Here is a 13,519-nt window from a genome sequence, read left to right as displayed (position 1 = left end):
GACCTCTCCCGTACACTCACACCCACAGGGACCTCTCCCGTACACGCTCACACCCACAGGGACCAATCCCGTACACGCTCACACCCACAGGGACCTCTCCCGTTCACGCTCACACCCACAGGGACCTCTCCCGTACACTCACACCCACAGGGACCTCTCCCGTACACGCTCACACCCACAGGGACCTCTCCCGTACACTCACACCCACAGGGACCTCTCCCATACACACTCACACCCACAGGGACCTCTCCCGTACACTCACACCCATAGGGACCTCTCCCGTACACGCTCACACCCACAGGGACCTCTCCCGTACACGCTCACACCCACAGGGACCTCTCCCGTACACGCTCACACCCACCGGGACCTCTCCCGTACACGCTCACACCCACAGGGACCTCTCCCGTACACTCACACCCACAGGGACCTCTCCCGTACACGCTCACAACAACAGGGACCTCTCCCGTACACACTCTCACCCACAGGGACCTCTCCCGTACACGCTCACACCCACAGGGACCTCTCCCGTACACGCTCACACCCACAGGGACCTCTCCCGTACACGCTCACACCCACAGGGACCTCTCCCGTACACGCTCACACCCACAGGGACCTCTCCCATACACACACACCCACAGGGACCTCTCCCGTACACGCTCACACCCACAGGGACCTCTCCCGTACACACTCTCACCCACAGGGACCTCTCCCGTACACACTCACACCCACAGGGACCAATCCCGTACACGCTCACACCCACAGGGACATCTCCCGTACACTCTCACACCCACAGGGACCTCTCCCGTAGACGCTCCAACCCACAGGGACCTCTCCCGTACACACTCACACCCACAGGGACCTCTCCTGTACACACTCACACACACAGGGACCTCTCCCGTACACTCACACCCACAGGGACCTCTCCCGTACACTTACACCCACAGGGACCTCTCCCGTACACTCACACCCACAGGGACCTCTCCCGTACACTCACACCCACAGGGACCTCTCCCGTACACTTACACCCACAGGGACCTCTCCCGTACATGCTCACACACACAGGGACCTCTCCCGTACACTCACACCCACAGGGACCTCTCCCGTACACACTCACACCCACAGGGACCTCTCCTGTACACCCTCACCCACAGGGACCTCTCCCGTGCACGCTCACACCCACAGGGACATCTCCCGTACACTCTCACACCCACAGGGACCTCTCCCGTAGACGCTCCAACCCACAGGGACCTCTCCCGTACACACTCACACCCACAGGGACCTCTCCTGTACACGCTCACACACACAGGGACCTCTCCCGTACACTCACACCCACAGGGACCTCTCCCGTACACTTACACCCACAGGGACCTCTCCCGTACATGCTCACACACACAGGGACCTCTCCCGTACACTCACACCCACAGGGACCTCTCCCGTACACACTCACACCCACAGGGACCTCTCCTGTACACCCTCACCCACAGGGACCTCTCCCGTGCACGCTCACACCCACAGGGACCTCTCCTGTACACGGTCACCCACAGGCACCTCTCCCGTACACGCTCACTCCCACAGGGACCTCTCCCGTACACACACAGACCCAAAGAGACCTCTCCCGTACACGGTCTCCCACAGGGACCTCTCCCGTACACGGTCACACACACAGGGACCTCTCCCGTACACGCTCACACTGAGTGACCTCTCCTGTACACACTCACACCCACAGGGACCGCTCCCTTACACGCTCACACCCACAGGGACCTCCCCCGTACACGCTCACACCAACAGGGACCTCTCCCATACATACTCTCACCCACAGGGACCTCTCCCGTACACTCACACCCACAGGGACCTCTCCCGTACACTCACACCCACAGGGACCTCTCCCGTACACTCACACCCACAGGGACCTCTCCCGTACACTCTCACCCACAGGGACCTCTCCCGTACACGCTCACACCCACAGGGACCTCTCCCGTACACGCTCACACCCACAGGGACCTCTCCCGTACACACTCACACCCACAGGGACCTCTCCCGTACACTCACACCCACAGGGACCTCTCCCGTACACTCACACCCACAGGGACCTCTCCCGTACACTCACACCCACAGGGACCTCTCCTGTACACCCTCACCCAATACAATACAATACAAATCGCTTTATTGGCATGATAAGGTACATCTTATGTTGCCAAAGCATCAAAATACATTTATGGTTGAAGACATAAACGCGGTTCCATTCATACAGTGTATAAACAGGTATATCCCTGAGTTTATAAATATATTTTCGCCTTGTTTATATATACTCTTGTCTTAGTTTACTGGTTGTCCCTCTGTTCATGGCAAGCTGTAACATAGTGTGCCGCCAGTGTTACACAGCTTCTCTCCTCCCCCAGTAGGAATGGGAGTTTTTGGTTGTCAGTCAGATTTCTGAATTCAGGGCATATTTGTGAGAATTTTTGATAGAAATTCTCTCTGATGCCCTGATATTTTCCACAGGCTGTGAGGAAGTGCATCTCTGTCTCAACTACTCCCTGACTGCAGTGAGAGCATATCCTGTCTTCTCTTGGCAGCCTGGTCTGCCTGTGTCTGCCTTTTTCGATCGCTAGGCTATGTTCGCTAAGTCTGTACCTTGTCAAGGTTCTTCTCAGTTTGTTATCCTTTACCATGGTCAGGTAATCAGCTATGTTGTATTGTCTGTTTAGGGCCAAGTAGCAATTGAGTTTGTTTTGGGTTTTTGTTGTTTCTGCCCAATATGACAGATATTTTTCCTTTTGCTTAGCGACGATTGTGTTGGGTCGAATTCTTTGTGTTACCCTGTCACTGTCCTGGGGCTGGTTATTGTTAGTATTGTTATTAGTTACTTTATTGAGTCCCAGGACTAGTTGACTGAGGGTATTCTTCTTTATGGTCAGCTCTTGGCATTTCAGGGCGTCGTAGTGATAGCATTGGGGGTTGCTCATTTGTAGGTGATTCCAAAATTTGGTGGCTCTTTTTTGGATAGTGATTATTAATGGGTATTGGCCTAGTTCCGCCCTGCATGCGTTGTTTACTGTTTTCCTTTGAGTCCGGAGGATACTTTTACAGAATTCCGCATGTAGGATCTCAATTGGGTGTTTGTCCCATTTTGCAAAATCTTGTTGTGTTAGTGGTCCCCAGACCTCACTGCCATAGAGTGCAATTGGTTCAATTACTGATTTGAAAATTTTGAGCCAAATGCTAATTGGGATTTCTATTTGGATTGATTTTTTGATGGCATAGAAAGCCCTTCTTGCTTTCTCTTTCAGTTCATTCACAGCCAGTTTGAAGTTTCCCGTAGAACTGATTTTTAAGCCCAAGTATGTGTAGTGAGTGGTTTGTTCAATTTTGGTTGTTCCTACTGTGAAATTTATTGTGGGTCCATGTTGTTTGGATCTTTGCTGGAACACAAGGACTTTGGTTTTTTGGGGATTTATTGTCAGGGCCCAAGTCTGGCAGTACGACTCCAGCAGGTCCAGGTTCTGCTGTAGACCCTCCTTAGTTGGTGACAGCAGAACCAGGTCGTCGGCATAGAGGAGGAATTTAACCTTGGATTCATATAGGGTGAGGCCGGGTGCTGTAGATTGTTCAAGTAGTTTTGCCAATCCATTAATGTAAATATTAAAGAGTGTCGGTGAGATTGGCGAGCCCTGCGTCACCCCCCGCCCCTGTGGGAAGTATTTTGTTTGTTTGTCTCCAATTTTAACTGCACATTTATTGTTTGTATACATTGATTTAATTACATCATATGTTTTACCTCCTACCCCGCTTTCGATAAGTTTCAGGAATAAACCGTCATGCCAGATGGAGTCGAAAGCCTTCTGGAAATCTACAAAGCATGCGTAGATTTTGCTTTTGTTATGGTGAACGTGTTTGTCAATTAGGGTCTGTAGGGTGAAGATATGATCGGATGTTCTATAGTTTGGCAGGAATCCAATTTGGCTTTTACTCAAGACATTGTGCTCTTCAAGGAAGTTTATAAGTCTTTTGTTTATGATGCTACAGAATACCTTCCCCAGGTTACTGTTTACACAGATGCCTCGATAGTTGTTTGGGTCGATTTTGTCCCCACTTTTGTATATGGGTGTTATGAGTCCTTTGTTCCAGATGTCAGGGAAATAACCGACACTCAGAACCAAGTTGAAGAGTTTTAGGATAGCCACCCACAGGGACCTCTCCCGTACACGCTCACACCCACAGGGACCTCTCCCGTACACGCTCACACCCACAGGGACCTCTCCCGTACACTCACACCCACAGGGACCTCTCCCGTACACTCACACCCACAGGGGCCTCTCCCGTACACTCACACCCACAGGGACCTCTCCCGTACACCCACACCCACAGGGACCTCTCCCATACACGCTCACACCCACAGGGACCTCTCCCGTACACGCTCACACCCACAGGGACCTCTCCCGTACACGCTCACACCCACAGGGACCTCTCCCGTACACGCTCACACCCACAGGGACCTCTCCCGTACACGCTCACACCCACAGGGACCTCTCCCGTACACGCTCACACCCACCGGGACCTCTCCCGTACACGCTCACACCCACAGGGACCTCTCCCGTACACGCTCACACCCACAGGGACCTCTCCCGTACACCCGCAGGGACCTCTCCCGTACACTCACACCCACAGGGACCTCTCCCGTACACTAACACCCACAGGGACCTCTCCCGTACACGGTCACACCCACAGGGACCTCTCCCGTACACGGTCACACCCACAGGGACCTCTCCCGTACACTCACACCCACAGGGACCTCTCCCGTACACGCTCACACCCACAGGGACCTCTCCCGTACGCTCACACCCACAGGGACATCTCCTGTACACGCTCACTCCCACAGGGACCTCTCCCATACACGCTCACACCCACAGGGACCTCTCCCGTAGACGCTCACACCCACAGGGACCTCTCCCGTACACTCACACCCACAGGGACCGCTCCCGTACACGCTCACACCCACATGGACATCTCCCGTACACGCTCACCCACAGGGACCTCTCCCGCACACGCTCACACCCACAGGGACCGCTCCCGCACACGCTCACACCCACAGGGACCGCTCCCGTACACGCTCACACCCACAGGGACCTCTCCCGTACCCGCTCCAACCCACAGGGACCTCTCCCGTACACTCACACCCACAGGGACCTCTCCCGTACACGCTCACACCCACAGGGACCAATCCCGTACACGCTCACACCCACAGGGACCTCTCCCGTTCACGCTCACACCCACAGGGACCTCTCCCGTACACTCACACCCACAGGGACCTCTCCCGTACACGCTCACACCCACAGGGACCTCTCCCGTACACTCACACCCACAGGGACCTCTCCCATACACACTCACACCCACAGGGACCTCTCCCGTACACTCACACCCACAGGGACCTCTCCCGTACACGCTCACACCCACAGGGACCTCTCCCGTACACGCTCACACCCACAGGGACCTCTCCCGTACACGCTCACACCCACCGGGACCTCTCCCGTACACGCTCACACCCACAGGGACCTCTCCCGTACACTCACACCCACAGGGACCTCTCCCGTACACGCTCACAACAACAGGGACCTCTCCCGTACACACTCACACCCATAGGGACCTCTCCCGTACACTCACACCCACAGGGACCTCTCCCGTACACACTCACACCCACAGAGACCTCTCCCGTACACGCTCTTAGCCACAGCGACCTCTCCCGTACACCCTCACACCCATAGGGACCTCTCCCGTACACGCTCACACCCACAGGGACCAATCCCGTACACGCTCACACCCACAGGGACATCTCCCGTACACTCTCACACCCACAGGGACCTCTCCCGTAGACGCTCCAACCCACAGGGACCTCTCCCGTACACACTCTCACCCACAGGGACCTCTCCTGTACACGCTCACACACACAGGGACCTCTCCCGTACACTTACACCCACAGGGACCTCTCCCGTACACACTCACACCCACAGGGACCTCTCCCGTACACCCTCACCCACAGGGACCTCTCCCGTGCACGCTCACACCCACAGGGACCTCTCCTGTACACGGTCACCCACAGGCACCTCTCCCGTACACGCTCACTCCCACAGGGACCTCTCCCGTACACACTCAGACCCAAAGAGACCTCTCCCGTACACGGTCTCCCACAGGGACCTCTCCCGTACACGGTCTCCCACAGCGACCTCTCCCGTACACGGTCACACACACAGGGACCTCTCCCGTACACGCTCACACTGAGTGACCTCTCCCGTACACACTCACACCCACAGGGACTGCTCCCTTACACGCTCACACCCACAGGGACCTCCCCCGTACACGCTCACACCAACAGGGACCTCTCCCATACATACTCTCACCCACAGGGACCTCTCCCGTACACTCACACCCACAGGGACCTCTCCCGTACACTCACACCCACAGGGACCTCTCCCGTACACTCTCACCCACAGGGACCTCTCCCGTACACGCTCACACCCACAGGGACCTCTCCCGTACACTCACACCCACAGGAACCTCTCCCGTACACGCTCACACCCACAGGGACCTCTCCCGTACACGCTCACACCCACAGGGACCTCTCCCGTACACGCTCACACCCACAAGGACCTCTCCCGTACACTCACACCCACAGGGACCTCTCCCATACACTCACACCCACAGGGACCTCTCCTGTACACCCTCACCCACAGGGACCTCTCCCGTACACGCTCACACCCACAGGGACCTCTCCCGTACACGCTCACACCCACAGGGAACTCTCCCGTACACGCTCACACCCACCGGGACCTCTCCCGTACACGCTCACACCCACAGGGACCTCTCCCGTACACGCTCACACCCACCGGGACCTCTCCCGTACACGCTCACACCCACAGGGACCTCTCCCGTACACTCACACCCACAGGGACCTCTCCCGTACACGCTCACACCCACAGGGACCTCTCCCGTACACGCTCACACCCACAGGGACCTCTCCCGTACAAGCTCACACCCACCGGGACCTCTCCCGTACACGCTCACACCCACAGGGACCTCTCCCGTACACGCTCACACCCACAGGGACCTCTCCCGTACACGGTCATACCCACAGGGACGTCTCCCGTACACTCACACCCACAGGGACATCTCCCGTCCACGCTCACACCCACAGGGACCTCTCCCGTACACGCTCACACCCACAGGGACCTCTCCCGTACACGCTCACACCCACAGGGACCTCTCCCGTACACACTCACACCCACAGGGACCTCTCCCGTACACGCTCCAACCCACAGCGACCTCTCCCGTACACTCTCACACCCACAGGGACCTCTCCCGTACACTCACACCCACAGGGACCTCTCCCGTACACTCACACCCACAGGGACCACTCCCGTACACGCTCACACCCACAGGGACCTCTCCCGTACACGCTCACACCCACAGAGACCTCTCCCGTACACGCTCACACCCACCGGGACCTCTCCCGTACACGCTCCAACCCACAGGGACCTCTCCCGTACACGCTCACACCCACAGGGACCTCTCCCGTACACGCTCACACCCACAGGGACCTCTCCCGTACACTCACACCCACAGGGACCTCTCCCGTACACTCACACCCACAGGGACCTCTCCCGTACACGCTCACACCCACAGGCACCTCTCCCATACACGCTCACACCCACAGTGACCTCTCCCGTACACTCACACCCACAGGGACCTCTCCCGTACACTCACACCCACAGGGACCTCTCCCGTACACGCTTACACCCACACGGGTCTCTCCCGCACACACTCACCATGCTCATACTCACAATGCCCGACTTTCCCATTCTGGGCCCAGACTCACCTCGGCCCGATCTCCACCAGCAGGTCACCGTCGCTCTCCGCGAGGAAAGGTTCTGTGGAAATACTCTGGGAGCTGAACGGAGATTGGAATATCCAAGCGAGCTTGTGCCTTTCCTGCGGACTGGGAGAGACCGGACCTGTGGGAAGATGGGATGGCAGAATCAGCAGGCAGGTTAGCAGAGCGGGGAGGGCAGACAGGGCAGGGGGAGGTGCTGCAGGGCAAGGGCCAGTCTGCAGCACGGGGCCGAGGTGAGAAAAGTGCCAGCTCGACATCTTATCCCCAGACACACTGACCCCTCCCGACGATGACACTGATCCTGCCCCCTATCGCCCGCCCAAGACCCTGACCCCTCCAATGACCCCGTAGCCCTCCCACAACCAATGTTCCCGTTAATGCACCCCCGACCGGCCCCTCCCCTGACCTGTCCAGTTGACGTTGAAGCAGAGCTCGCGGCTGACGCGCTCGATCTTCTCCACATGATGGTTTCCAGGTCGAAGCAGGATCTTACCCACGTCCACGGGCGGGAGCTCGCTGGGACTCTTGTAGAAATGTAGCACCACCATCTGGGATCTGAAAGACAGCAACACGCCGTCAGTGAAAGAAACAAGGACAAGCATCATCCACAAATTCAGAACGTCCCAAAGCCCGAGACAAAGAGAGAGCGAGTGAGAGAGAGCGCGAGCACGACTGGGGTGGGGTGGGGGGGGGGGAGAGAGAGCATGACGGGGGGGGGGGGGAAAGAGAGAGAGCACGACGGCGGGGGGGGGGGGGGAAGAGAGAGCACGACGGGGGGGGGGGGGAAGAGAGAGAGCACGACGGGGGGGGGGAAGAGAGAGAGCACGACGGGGGGGGGGGAGAGAGAGGCACGACGGGGGGGGGGAGAGAGCACGACGGGGGGGAGAGAGAGCACGACGGGGGGGGAGAGAGAGCACGACGGGGGGGAGAGAGAGCACGACGGGGGGGGAGAGAGAGCACGACGGGGGGGAGAGAGAGCACGACGGGGGGGAGAGAGAGCACGACGGGGGGGAGAGAGAGCACGACGGGGGGGAGAGAGAGCACGACGGGGGGGAGAGAGAGCACGACGGGGGGGAGAGAGAGCACGACGGGGGGGAGAGAGAGCACGACGGGGGGGAGAGAGAGCACGACGGGGGGGAGAGAGAGCACGACGGGGGGGAGAGAGGACGACAGAGGGGGAGAGAGGACGACAGAGGGGAGAGAGGACGACAGAGGGGGAGAGAGGACGACAGAGGGGGAGAGAGGACGACAGAGGGGGAGAGAGGACGACAGAGGGGGGAGAGAGGACGACAGAGGGGAGAGACGACAGCGGGGCGAGAGGACGACAGCGGGGGAGAGAGGACGACAGCGGGGGAGAGAGGACGACAGGGGGGGAGAGAGGACGACAGGGGGGAGAGAGGACAGGGGGGGAGAGAGGACGACAGGGGGGGAGAGAGGACGACGGGGGGGAGAGAGGACGACAGGGGGGGAGAGAGGAGGACAGGGGGGGGAGAGAGGACGACAGGGGGGGGAGAGAGGACGACAGGGGGGGAGAGAGGACGACAGGGGGGGGAGAGAGGACGACAGGGGGGGAGAGAGGACGACAGGGGGGGGGAGAGAGGACGACAGGGGGGGGGGAGAGAGGACGACAGGGGGGGGAGAGAGGACGACAGGGGGGGGAGAGAGGACGACAGGGGGGGGAGAGAGGACGACAGGGGGGGAGAGAGGACGACAGGGGGGGAGAGAGGACGACAGGGGGGGAGAGAGAGCACGACGGGGGGGGAGAGAGAGCACGACGGGGGGGGAGAGAGAGCACGACGGGGGGAGAGAGAGAGCACGACGGGGGGAGAGAGAGAGAGCACGACGGGGGGAGAGAGAGAGCACGACGGGGGGAGAGAGAGAGCACGACGGGGGGAGAGAGAGAGCACGACGGGGGGAGAGAGAGAGCACGACGGGGGGAGAGAGAGAGCACGACGGGGGGAGAGAGAGAGCACGACGGGGGGAGAGAGAGAGCACGACGGGGGGAGAGAGAGAGCACGACGGGGGGAGAGAGAGAGCACGACGGGGGGAGAGAGAGAGCACGACGGGGGGAGAGAGAGAGCACGACGGGGGGAGAGAGAGAGCACGACGGGGGGAGAGAGAGAGCACGACGGGGGGAGAGAGAGAGCACGACGGGGGGGAGAGAGAGAGCACGACGGGGGGAGAGAGAGAGCACGACGGGGGGAGAGAGAGAGCACGACGGGGGGAGAGAGAGAGCACGACGGGGGGAGAGAGAGAGCACGACGGGGGGAGAGAGAGAGAGCACGACGGGGGGAGAGAGAGAGCACGACGGGGGGAGAGAGAGAGCACGACGGGGGGAGAGAGAGAGCACGACGGGGGGAGAGAGAGAGCACGACGGGGGGAGAGAGAGAGCACGACGGGGGAGAGAGAGAGCACGACGGGGGGAGAGAGAGAGCACGACGGGGGGAGAGAGAGAGCACGACGGGGGGAGAGAGAGAGCACGACGGGGGGAGAGAGAGAGCACGACGGGGGGAGAGAGAGAGCACGACGGGGGGAGAGAGAGAGCACGACGGGGGGAGAGAGCACGACGGGGGGAGAGAGAGAGCACGACGGGGGGAGAGAGAGAGCACGACGGGGGGAGAGAGAGAGCACGACGGGGGGAGAGAGAGAGCACGACGGGGGGAGAGAGAGAGCACGACGGGGGGAGAGAGAGAGCACGACGGGGGGAGAGAGAGAGCACGACGGGGGGAGAGAGAGAGCACGACGGGGGGGAGAGAGAGAGCACGACGGGGGGAGAGAGAGAGCACGACGGGGGGAGAGAGAGAGCACGACGGGGGGAGAGAGAGAGCACGACGGGGGGAGAGAGAGAGCACGACGGGGGGAGAGACGGGGGAGAGAGAGAGCACGACGGGGGGAGAGAGAGAGCACGACGGGGGGAGAGAGAGAGCACGACGGGGGGAGAGAGAGAGCACGACGGGGGGAGAGAGAGAGCACGACGGGGGGAGAGAGAGAGCACGACGGGGGGAGAGAGAGAGCACGACGGGGGGAGAGAGAGAGCACGACGGGGGGAGAGAGAGAGCACGACGGGGGGAGAGAGAGAGCACGACGGGGGGAGAGAGAGAGCACGACGGGGGGAGAGAGAGAGCACGACGGGGGGAGAGAGAGAGCACGACGGGGGGGGAGAGAGCACGACGGGGGGGAGAGAGCACGACGGGGGAGAGAGAGAGCACGACGGGGGGAGAGAGAGAGCACGACGGGGGGAGAGAGAGAGCACGACGGGGGGAGAGAGAGAGCACGACGGGGGGAGAGAGAGAGCACGACGGGGGGAGAGAGAGAGCACGACGGGGGGAGAGAGAGAGCACGACGGGGGGAGAGAGAGAGCACGACGGGGGGAGAGAGAGAGCACGACGGGGGGAGAGAGAGAGCACGACGGGGGGAGAGAGAGAGCACGACGGGGGGAGAGAGAGAGCACGACGGGGGGAGAGAGAGAGCACGACGGGGGGAGAGAGAGAGCACGACGGGGGAGAGAGAGAGCACGACGGGGGGAGAGAGAGAGCACGACGGGGGGAGAGAGAGAGCACGACGGGGGGAGAGAGAGAGCACGACGGGGGGAGAGAGAGAGCACGACGGGGGGGGAGAGAGCACGACGGGGGGGGAGAGAGCACGACGGGGGGGGAGAGAGCACGACGGGGGGAGAGAGAGAGCACGACGGGGGGAGAGAGAGAGCACGACGGGGGGAGAGAGAGAGCACGACGGGGGGAGAGAGAGAGCACGACGGGGGGAGAGAGAGAGCACGACGGGGGGAGAGAGAGAGCACGACGGGGGGAGAGAGAGAGCACGACGGGGGGAGAGAGAGAGCACGACGGGGGGAGAGAGAGAGCACGACGGGGGGAGAGAGAGAGCACGACGGGGGGAGAGAGAGAGCACGACGGGGGGAGAGAGAGAGCACGACGGGGGGAGAGAGAGAGCACGACGGGGGGGGAGAGAGAGAGCACGACGGGGGGAGAGAGAGAGCACGACGGGGGGAGAGAGAGAGCACGACGGGGGGAGAGAGAGAGCACGACGGGGGGAGAGAGAGAGCACGACGGGGGGAGAGAGAGAGCACGACGGGGGGAGAGAGAGAGCACGACGGGGGGAGAGAGAGAGCACGACGGGGGGAGAGAGAGAGCACGACGGGGGGAGAGAGAGAGCACGACGGGGGGAGAGAGAGAGCACGACGGGGGGAGAGAGAGAGCACGACGGGGGGAGAGAGAGAGCACGACGGGGGGAGAGAGAGCACGACGGGGGGAGAGAGAGAGCACGACGGGGGGAGAGAGAGAGCACGACGGGGGGAGAGAGAGAGCACGACGGGGGGAGAGAGAGAGCACGACGGGGGGAGAGAGAGAGCACGACGGGGGGAGAGAGAGTGCACGACGGGGGGAGAGAGAGAGCACGACGGGGGGAGAGAGAGAGCACGACGGGGGGAGAGAGAGAGCACGACGGGGGGAGAGAGAGAGCACGACGGGGGGAGAGAGAGAGCACGACGGGGGGAGAGAGATAGCACGACGGGGGGAGAGAGATAGCACGACGGGGGGAGAGAGAGAGCACGACGGGGGGAGAGAGAGAGCACGACGGGGGGAGAGAGAGAGCACGACGGGGGGAGAGAGAGAGCACGACGGGGGGAGAGACAGAGCACGACGGGGGGAGAGAGAGAGCACGACGGGGGGAGAGAGAGAGCACGACGGGGGAGAGAGAGAGCACGACGGGGGGAGAGAGAGAGCACGACGGGGGGAGAGAGAGAGCACGACGGGGGGAGAGAGAGAGCACGACGGGGGGAGAGAGAGAGCACGACGGGGGGAGAGAGAGAGCACGACGGGGGAGAGAGAGAGCACGACGGGGGGAGAGAGAGAGCACGACGGGGGGAGAGAGAGAGCACGACGGGGGGAGAGAGAGAGCACGACGGGGGGAGAGAGAGAGCACGACGGGGGGAGAGAGAGAGCACGACGGGGGGAGAGAGAGAGCACGACGGGGGGGGGGGGAGAGAGAGCACGACAGAGGGGGAGAGAGAGAGCACGACGGGGGGAGAGAGAGAGCACGACGGGGGAGAGAGAGCACGACGGGGAGAGAGAGAGCACGACGGGGAGAGAGAGAGCACGACGGGGAGAGAGAGAGCACGACGGGGAGAGAGAGAGCACGACGGGGGAGAGAGAGCACGACGGGGGGAGAGAGAGCACGACGGGGGGAGAGAGAGCACGACGGGGGGAGAGAGAGCACGACGGGGGGAGAGAGAGCACGACGGGGGGAGAGAGAGCACGACGGGGGGAGAGAGAGCACGACGGGGGGGAGAGAGAGCACGACAGAGGGGGGAGAGAGAGCACGACGAGGGGGAGAGAGAGCACGACGGAGGGGGAGAGAGAGCACGACAGGGGGGGAGAGAGAGCACGACAGAGGGGGAGAGAGAGCACGACAGAGGGGGAGAGAGAGCACGACAGAGGGGGAGAGAGAGCACGACAGAGGGGGAGAGAGAGCACGACAGTGGGGGAGAGAGCACGACAGGGGGGGAGAGAGAGCACGACGGGGGGAGAGAGAGCACGACGGGGGGGGAGAGAGAGCACGACAGAGGGGGGGAGAGAGAGCACGACAGGGGGAGAGAGAGAGCACGACAGAGGGGGAGAG

At 61.5% G+C, this 13,519-nt stretch overlaps 1 protein-coding gene across 1 annotated transcript in view; it reads right to left on the bottom strand.

Annotated features, from left to right (window-relative positions):
- Nucleotides 1–13,519, bottom strand: part of LOC147095504 (phosphoribosylformylglycinamidine synthase-like) — an 81,761-nt gene that overhangs the window by 21,326 nt on the left and 46,916 nt on the right. Inside the window, exons 2-3 of the mRNA XM_085973652.1 lie at nucleotides 8,292–8,440; nucleotides 7,871–8,006 (exon numbers count right to left, since the gene is read on the bottom strand). Coding sequence (XP_085829778.1) covers nucleotides 7,871–8,006; nucleotides 8,292–8,433 — 278 coding nt within the window. The 5' untranslated portion in view covers nucleotides 8,434–8,440. The remainder of the gene's footprint in view (nucleotides 1–7,870; nucleotides 8,007–8,291; nucleotides 8,441–13,519) is intronic.

This window comes from Somniosus microcephalus, unplaced genomic scaffold (genome assembly GCF_052327205.1).
Source record: "Somniosus microcephalus isolate GS21.2 unplaced genomic scaffold, FLI_Smic_1.0 unresolved_chr1, whole genome shotgun sequence".
Taxonomy (NCBI): domain Eukaryota; kingdom Metazoa; phylum Chordata; class Chondrichthyes; order Squaliformes; family Somniosidae; genus Somniosus; species Somniosus microcephalus.
Note: the sequence above shows the minus strand (reverse complement) of the source record. Positions and strands in the feature narration are given on the sequence as shown.